At 33.8% G+C, this 8310-nt stretch overlaps 2 protein-coding genes across 2 annotated transcripts; both read left to right on the top strand.

The window, feature by feature from the left end:
- The first annotated feature begins 802 nt into the window (after positions 1-802).
- On the top strand, positions 803-1718 carry LOC131078561 (EG45-like domain containing protein). Its single transcript, XM_058016291.2, has 3 exons — positions 803-997; positions 1138-1426; positions 1511-1718. Exons 1-3 carry the CDS (start codon positions 877-879, stop codon positions 1515-1517), a joined length of 417 nt encoding a protein of 138 aa, XP_057872274.2. The 5' UTR covers positions 803-876; the 3' UTR covers positions 1518-1718.
- An 845-nt stretch (positions 1719-2563) lies between these two features.
- Positions 2564-4795, top strand: LOC131876029 (uncharacterized). Its single transcript, XM_059220793.1, has one exon. It carries the CDS (start codon positions 2564-2566, stop codon positions 4793-4795), a length of 2232 nt encoding a protein of 743 aa, XP_059076776.1.
- Positions 4796-8310: the final 3515 nt, after the last annotated feature.

Below are 8310 nucleotides of genomic sequence, written 5' to 3' on the forward strand. Positions count from 1 at the left end.
TATAATAAGTACAAATAGAAAATACCTCGAAATTTATAGAGAAAAGTTGAAGTAAAATTTCTTTAGTCAAAACAAAATCAAAAGAATCCTTCAATAAGCATATCTAATACAAATATCTTTCCTTCAAAAAACCAACCAAAATACTCACCTAAAATCATAATTATTATATAATTCTTGTGGTGCTCCATATGTTTAAATAACTATGTTGAATAAAATGACATGTTGAAAATGTGGATGTTCACCTCTATTGCATGTCCAATTACTATTGGTATTCTAGATAATAATCTAGCTCAAAATACAAATTGATTTTGAATAGCAAAAAAAAAGACAATTATTTATAACACTTTGATATTATGTGTAAAAAACTAATTATCTAGTTAGCCATCATTATCGTAGAAATTGGATATAAGTAGATAAACACGCAAAGATTTTAACAAGAAGAACCGCTAGTGCAGCAATTTTCATCGTTTAATATTTTACCAAACGATTGTACTTATTTGCATTTTCGTCTATATGCAAACTAGATCACTTTTACTCGGACGAGAAAACGAGCTTCTAGAATTCTTCCATGGATAACCCATAAATTCTACAATGGATAATTCCATTGGTCAAAACTCGAGGCCAAGGAGTAAATTCAATGCATAACTGCATTAGTCAAGGTCATTCATATATACTAGTTAAACACGCAATGATCCATGCATCATATCTACATGGGTAACCGCCATTGACTGGACCCGGCAAGCCTAGGTTACCCTAGTCTCTATTGTATTCTATATATACCCAATTCCAATGTTTAACATTCACAAATTACAGCTCCAATATTGTTGTTGAGGAGTAAGAGAATTGAGCAGGAGAATCAGAGAGTCTTGGGAGAGAATGGCAGGTGGAAGTATGTCTAGCTTGTTGCGGGCTGTATTTGTGATGACTTTTATGTGGGGCTGGTATTGCTGTGTGGCTAAGCAAGGAACAGCCACATTTTACACTGCTCCATATGTCCGTAAGTATATTTCGAATTGTTATCAAATTTAATGATGAGTACTTCTGTCGTTTATGAATGATTTAATAGAGATTGAATGAACATTCGATCAAAGTATCGTTGTTTATGATGAGTTAAATAGCGTGTTGTTGCTTTGACAGCATCGGCATGCTATGGAAACGACCCGAATCAATTTCCAAAAGGAGGTTTGTTTGCGGCGGCAAGCGACACAATTTGGGGCAATGGAGCGGCTTGCGGAAGACATTACCGAATCACGTGTACGGGCGCAACAAATCAGGGAGTTCCGAAGCCATGCAAGAGTGGATCAATCGTCGTGAAGATTGTTGATCATTGCCCCGCGGGATGCGCTGGCACCATCGATTTATCTAAGCAGGCCTTCACCGATATTGCCAATCCTGACGCTGGCAAAGTTTACATCAACTATGAACAGTAAGTTGGTGGTTGATTTAAATCCTTTTTTCCCTGTTGTGCCCCGTAATATATTCGTTTAATTGTCCTTCCTTTGTTTTTCAGGGCTTGAGCGTGCTGAGAAGCCCTATTATTACTAAATAAATAAAGGCCGCATCAACATTAGTGGAGATAATAAGCAATTCCAACTTTCGTGTTGCTTTTGCAGCTGCGTTGTACGAAGCAGGAAACTTTGAACATGCATCCTTTTAATAAGTACATTTAAAATTACTGAATAATACAGTCCATCTATATAGTGGCTATCGTGTTCTCTTAATTCCAATCAAATTACATGAAACACGAAGTATACATTATAAACGTCTTCATAATATTTGCTAAGTTTTCTCTGGAAGAGACAAGTTTTCTCAATTCTTCATGACTATATTACGATTTGCATCTAAAGGTGAAACTATTGGTGTGGGTAGGTCCGAAATTCAAATGGCCATATAAATACATTTTAACATTATGAAGATTATATTTCTAAAATTGATGGATTATTATTTTTGAACTATTATGTATATTTGTTCATTGTAATTTACATCATTTTAATATTTCAGATTAAATAATAAACAATTCAATCTTAGCAATAGCTTAAAAATCTATAATGATTAAAATATGATCTAAAATATGTTTTATATTTAGATTTTTTAAATTATGTATAAAGAATTTTATTTTTATTATTTTTTTATATTACAATTCTATTTTTATAGCAATTTAACAATTTCATATGAAAAAGTTATATCTTTGATCTAAATGAAAATAATAAGATTTTAAGTTATTTTATTTATCGTAAATTGAAATAACAATAAAATGTAAATCATTAATCTTCCATTAAATGAAATGTCCTTCAATACATCTAATTTGTTGATGAAATATAAATATTTCCATTAAAATGCTTTCTTTTTTTCTTTTTTTATGGATGGGATTTATATGTTAAAGATTTTATGATAATAATTGTACTATATAGATAAATTAATATAATTACAATCAAACAGGCTCGAGGCCATTCTCCCAAAATTTGTTTGTCCTACCCAAACTGGATTTGTGAAGGACAGATATATTTTAGAGAATCTTGTTACCAGCTGGGAAGCTCTTAACTGGGCTAAGCATTCTAATCAAATGGTTGCTATGTTCTTGCTGGATTTTGAAAAGGCTTATGACAGAATTGAATGGAGCTTTATTAATATGATGCTCCAGGCCTTTGGTTTCCCGTCCTTCTTTTGTGGCATTGTGAATATGTTTCTCAAGGATGCTCATGCTCAAATTGATGTTAATGGTTCCCTATCTACTTTCCCTTTGGGAAGATCGATTAGACAAGGGTGTCCTCTTGCTCCCGCCCTTTTTGTTATTGCTTCTGAAGCTCTTTTTTATATTCTTAGAGACAACACTTTATCCCCAGCTATTAAAGGTGTCATTCTTCCTAATAAAGAGATTATTAACTGTCAGTTTGTCGATGATACTTCTCTGTTTCATGAAACCTCTGAAGACAATTTTATTGCTATGATTAATAAACTTAATTTCTTCTGTAAAATTTCAGGAGCTAGATTGTCTCATGCCAAATCTATTTGTCTTGGTTGGGATGATCAACCTCCTAATTGGTTTAATAAATTTGATTTCCAATGGGGTGGCCCCTCTAAAATTGTCAGATATTTGGGTATCCCCTTTTCTGTTGACCCCTCTTTGAAAGAGATGTGGGCTTGGGTTAAGGATAAGATCCATAATAAACTAAACAAGTGGCACAATAGGTCTCTATCTTTTGCTATAAGGATCCAAGTCTGCCAAAAAATTATGTCCTCTTACAACATTTATTATGCCTCTTCTTGGATGTTTAATGACTATCAAGTTATGGAAATCCAGAAGGCTATAAGAAATTATCTTTGGTCTGATGGGAAGGGAAATAAAAAGATGCATTCTGTCAATTGGAAGTGGTGTCATGTTGATAAGCTCCTTGGGGGCCTGGGGTTGAACGACCTGAGACTTAGCAGTCTTGCTTTGGCCTCCAAATGGATCTTTCATGCCTTGGCGGGAGATGAGCCTTGGAAAGTTCTGATTTGTAACAATATTGAGAGGGGATATCCTAAAAGTGCCAAATTTTGGAAAAATCTTCCTCTCACTGATCTCATTTGTGGTGAATTTCCTATTACTGTTCAAGGCTCGGCGGTCTTTAAATCCATCTGGAAAGCCTGGAACCATGTTAGGCAATTCATCACTAACATAGATTTTTTTGATAATAAAACCCTCCACGGTGAAAGGTCCATTTGGTGGAACCTTAAGCTTGGTGATAAACCTCTTTCTCTTACCCAAGGGTGCTCAGCTAAGTATTGGGCTAACCTTGGAATCAAGCAATTCATTGATATCTTTGAAATGGACAGACTTATCCTTTGGGATGATCTTAAGAGTAAGTTTAAACTTCCTGATTCTCATAAAAAGACTTATAGTATGATTGTTAAAGCTAGTAAAAACATTCCTTTTCTATGTCATGTGGACTCTAATAGTTATTTAAAGATAAAATGGCCTGATGGTATTATCATTTCTAAGCTTAAGGCTAAGAATATTTATTCTGTTTTAAATTATAATGTTGATGTTATCAATCATGTTAACAATATTTGGAATACTGATTTGGATATTTCTTCTTGGAAAAAGTATTTTGATTATCTTTGGAAAATCTCCATTGATCCTAAAATTAAATGTTTTAAATGGTTACTTATTCTTAATAAGCTTCCTATTAGGAGCTCTTTCTTTGATGTTAACTATTGCACCATTTGCAGAACCCCGAAAATGGGAAATCATATTTTCTTTGAGTGCAGTTTTGCTAAAGAGGTTTGGTTAATGTTTGGTATTTCTATCCCTTCTAATTTCAATTTCTTTGAAGTTATTACTGGGTTTATCTCTAATGCTAAAAAAGATGTTAACATGTTTTGGGATATTACCTCATCTAGCATTTTATGGCAAATTTGGAAGTGCAAAAATGAAGAAAGGTTTCAAAATATCCCCAGAATGCTTACTGAGTCTTTTCGAAGTCTCACATATTTTAAAAAAATTTCGCAGATTCAGATCACCATGAAAATCAACAAGGATAAATTCAAAAGGCTTCTCAAGGACGGTCATGCTACCTTTTTTGCCAATGACATTAAGAATGGATATTTCTGGAGGTTGCATTTGGATAATATACATGATTTCAATCAAACTTTCAGCAGAATTAGAAAGGAGATTAAAAGAAGACCTCACAATGCTACTAATGAGTCGGTTTACATGCTGAAACAAATTCAAGATCAGAAAAGCATGGTGTGGATGGATGGCGCTATGGGTTGGCTGGCTTGGGTGGACACCTGGGATGATGTGTTTTACTAGTTGTCGTAATTTAAGTTATATATGCTGCTGGTTCATTGTAAATACTCTTTTTAGATGGTGTGAGGCTTAGCCTCTGTTCTTTGATACTCTACGATCTCTTGTATTTTTTATCTCCTTATTCTTAATATAAAAAAAATATAATTACAATAAATTTGAATATGTATATCTAATTTAGATTGATAGAAATAGTTTAATAACTATAATTTTAAGAAATCAAATATGTGGGTTATATTATTTTTAGATTTATAGAAATATGATGGAAATGTTTTGCTAAATATATTTGTTAATATCCATTTTAATTAAAGTATGTAACTAAAATAGTTACTTAAAGATGGTCTTTAATAAATTTTGTTACATGAAAAGAATTAGAAGTTTGAAAAATGGTCTTGGAAAACTATTTTAAATCATGTTAGTAGTTTGATAAGAAAAAAAGAGAATTTGAAAAATTGTTTTGATACAATAAAGATGTTTTTGGTTAAGTGAAAAGCAAGTTTTGAAGGCGCCCCGAAACCCTATTACAGAAAGATAATCAAAAGATGGGGCATTAAAGTCCAACTAGAAAGATCAAAACACAAAAAAGAAACAGTTGGCAAAGAAAAAAAGCCAACAAAAAGCCAAAAGAGGCAGAGGGACAACACAAAGAAAACTAAGGGACAACCACGAGCAGCAGACCCTAAGAAAGGTTTATGATAAGCTCCATCACTTCTTGCTCCAGCAGGACCATAGAGGCAGCAACACTCTTCAATTCCTCCAGCTCCTTGGCATGTTGGGTCATCTTCCTAGTAATAGAACGAGTTCTTTTGCCATGACCAGTAATCCCTTCTTCAAGAGTCAACACCTTATCCTTGGTAGTATCAATAGTGTTTTTTTCCTGATAGACCTGTTCCAGTTTGCTAATCATCATATTGAAGCTATCAATAGAGGCTTTCAGATTTTTTTGGCTTTGTTCTCTAATTTTCTTTAGGGTGTTCTCAGATTGAGAACTCGCTTCCCTAGATCATTGAATCTATCCTCCACAGCCTTAAATTGAGAGCCATACGCTCCAGTGATAGCCTCTGCATAGTTGATGGCTTTATTCAAATCATTCAAGTAGTTAGCTAGTGTATTGAGATTACATGTTCCAACAACTTCTAGGGTATCCACTTTCTTGGATGAATCCTCCAACTTATTCTTCAAACTATTGATCTTCGAATAAATCCAATAAATAACCTTGCAAAACTCCATAATCCCACTCTTTGTGGTATTCATCATGGTTAAACGAGAGTTTCTGCAATCAATGTTGATCTCAAGGGTAAAATTATCCAGGGTCTCCATATTAACATCGGTAGCATTGGGAGGGAGAGTATCACCTTCCTTCACCATCTTCCCATCTTCTTCAACATTATCTGTTGATTTATTGGGGTCCTGAGGATTGGGTTGAAAATTAAGAGAATCATTCCCTTTATCTGAGCTGATTTTGGTGATGACAGGGCTCCACTTGTTTTTCTTATTTGGCAGAGGGGTAACATAATCACTATCAGTCTCCATCCCCTCATCATCCTCTTCATCATCTTCAAGCTAGTTGTCCTCCTCCTGAACCTTACTTCTTTTTCCTTTAACCCCTTTTCTAGCTTTCTTATTTTCATATCCAAAAGCCAAATCTGTGTCCGTCTCCTTGCTAAAACCATTAGAAGGGGTAATCCTATCAGCATCATCTTCCCACTTAGTATTAGACTTAACATCTTCACTGTCATCTAACTTCTTAGACTCATAATCTAATTTTGAAAGATCAGTGATAGAATGTTGCATAGAGAAATCCTTGACATGGTTGTATAAGAGAAACATTAACCCTTCATGCATGGGAGGGTTACTATTTGAGTTAGCCCTAAAATCCTTAATGCTAGTGTTAAGGGAGATAAACAAATAGAAGGGAATAGACACCAGATCTTTATGGAAAAAATGATTCAAAAGCACAAAGTGATAACCATAGACACGAGAGTATCTACCATCAACAATAACATATTGCATGACAGCAAACAAAATCCATCTCCGTACCTTCTTTACCACTTTCTGTGAGTCGTAGGTTTTGCTGAATTTTGCCAACTTGGTCTCCTCAGACTCCTCCTTTGGGAATCGCTTGATAGAAGCTTCAGTGAGCTTCCTTTCTCTAAAAAAATTTCTACCTTCCACTGGCATACCAATAACTTCCGCAATCATCCCTTCGTCAATTTCAACCTTTCTCCTTCCTATGGTAATTTTTTCATCTTTCCAATTCTTTTTGAAAATTATGGTCATGGTAGTGTTTTTCCCTATAATTCTCTTCATATGCCATGTCATCTTATTCATTTCCAAAATAGATCAGGCCTTCATCTTGTCTTTCCATTTATCATAGGAGAGTGGCTCAATTCTTTTCCTATTACCTCCCATGGCTTCCTCAAACAGATAATTCTTATCCTTCACAATGAAGAACATGGCAAAAATAGAGATCAAAGTGCAGAGCACGAAGGTCTTCAAAATAGAAATGGGTACCCAAAAAATGTGTAGAATCTTGTCTGCATTAAACATTTGCTCAATCTTCAAGCACCACTCTTTCCAATTCATTATTGCCTTTTTCATTGATAAGTGAATCGTCATAATTACTTATCACACCCTCATAACCATGCACTCTATCATAAATGAGGAGGGAATTTTCCTCATGATGAATATCTATCTCACCTCTCCAGCTCATATTATGATCAGCACAGACAACCATGTTGGCAGCCCAATCAACAATAGTATTGGTCTCTCTATAATTGTGAGATACAACACATAGATCGAAAGAGTTTATTATCTCCTTAGCTTGAGATATGATATTCTTTATGGTCCATGAAGGGGAGGATAGGCCCTTTACTCATTGAACAATATTATTAGAATCTCCCTCGAGACAGAATTTAGTAAATCCTAGTGATTTAACTAGGGCTAGAGTTTGGTAAGTAGCCATGGCCTCGGCCAAGTGTTTAGTTTGTGATCCAATAAAGATGTTAGAAATAGGAAATAATCTCTTATAAAAATTATCATAAAATAATGTTATAAAAAAAAATTTAAATTTTACAATAATATGATTTATTTATTCTTTTTGAATTTTTTAAAACAAAATACTAGATTAGACTTCCATATGTTAAATATAGGTTTATTAGAACATCAAAGAAAAATAAACATATTGAAATGATTATACCTAAACTCTTTTCATTCTATGGCAAAATCCTCTAATTTAGCTTTTGAATGCTTTTTAGAACACAAAAAGTGGATATCATGTCAAAAGTTTTGCTATTATGTAGAAATTATTATTCAACATTCGAAAAGACGGTTGGGGGCCTTAGAGTGGTGGCTAAGAGATTACAAATAAAGGATTTAACTAGTGGATAAAAGAAAATTTATTTTCATGAAACTATAAACTATACAAGTACAATATAGTGCATATTATGAATCCATACAATAGTTCACATCACCAAATGAAAAATCCTAAAAATGTTTTCTTTTAATAATTTTTTTTACAC

This window comes from Cryptomeria japonica, chromosome 5, assembly GCF_030272615.1.
Source record: "Cryptomeria japonica chromosome 5, Sugi_1.0, whole genome shotgun sequence".
Lineage (NCBI taxonomy): Eukaryota > Viridiplantae > Streptophyta > Pinopsida > Cupressales > Cupressaceae > Cryptomeria > Cryptomeria japonica.

What these genes read in the sequence shown, in the direction of transcription:
- LOC131078561 (XM_058016291.2), top strand. Translation starts at nt 877, where the DNA reads ATGGCAGGTGGAAGTATGTCTAGCTTGTTGCGGGCTGTATTTGTGATG. An exon ending in TTACACTGCTCCATATGTCC is followed by an intron (nt 998 to 1,137) that starts GTAAGTATATTT and finishes TTGCTTTGACAG; the next exon opens with CATCGGCATGCTATGGAAAC.
- LOC131876029 (XM_059220793.1), top strand. Translation starts at nt 2,564, where the DNA reads ATGGTTGCTATGTTCTTGCTGGATTTTGAAAAGGCTTATGACAGAATT.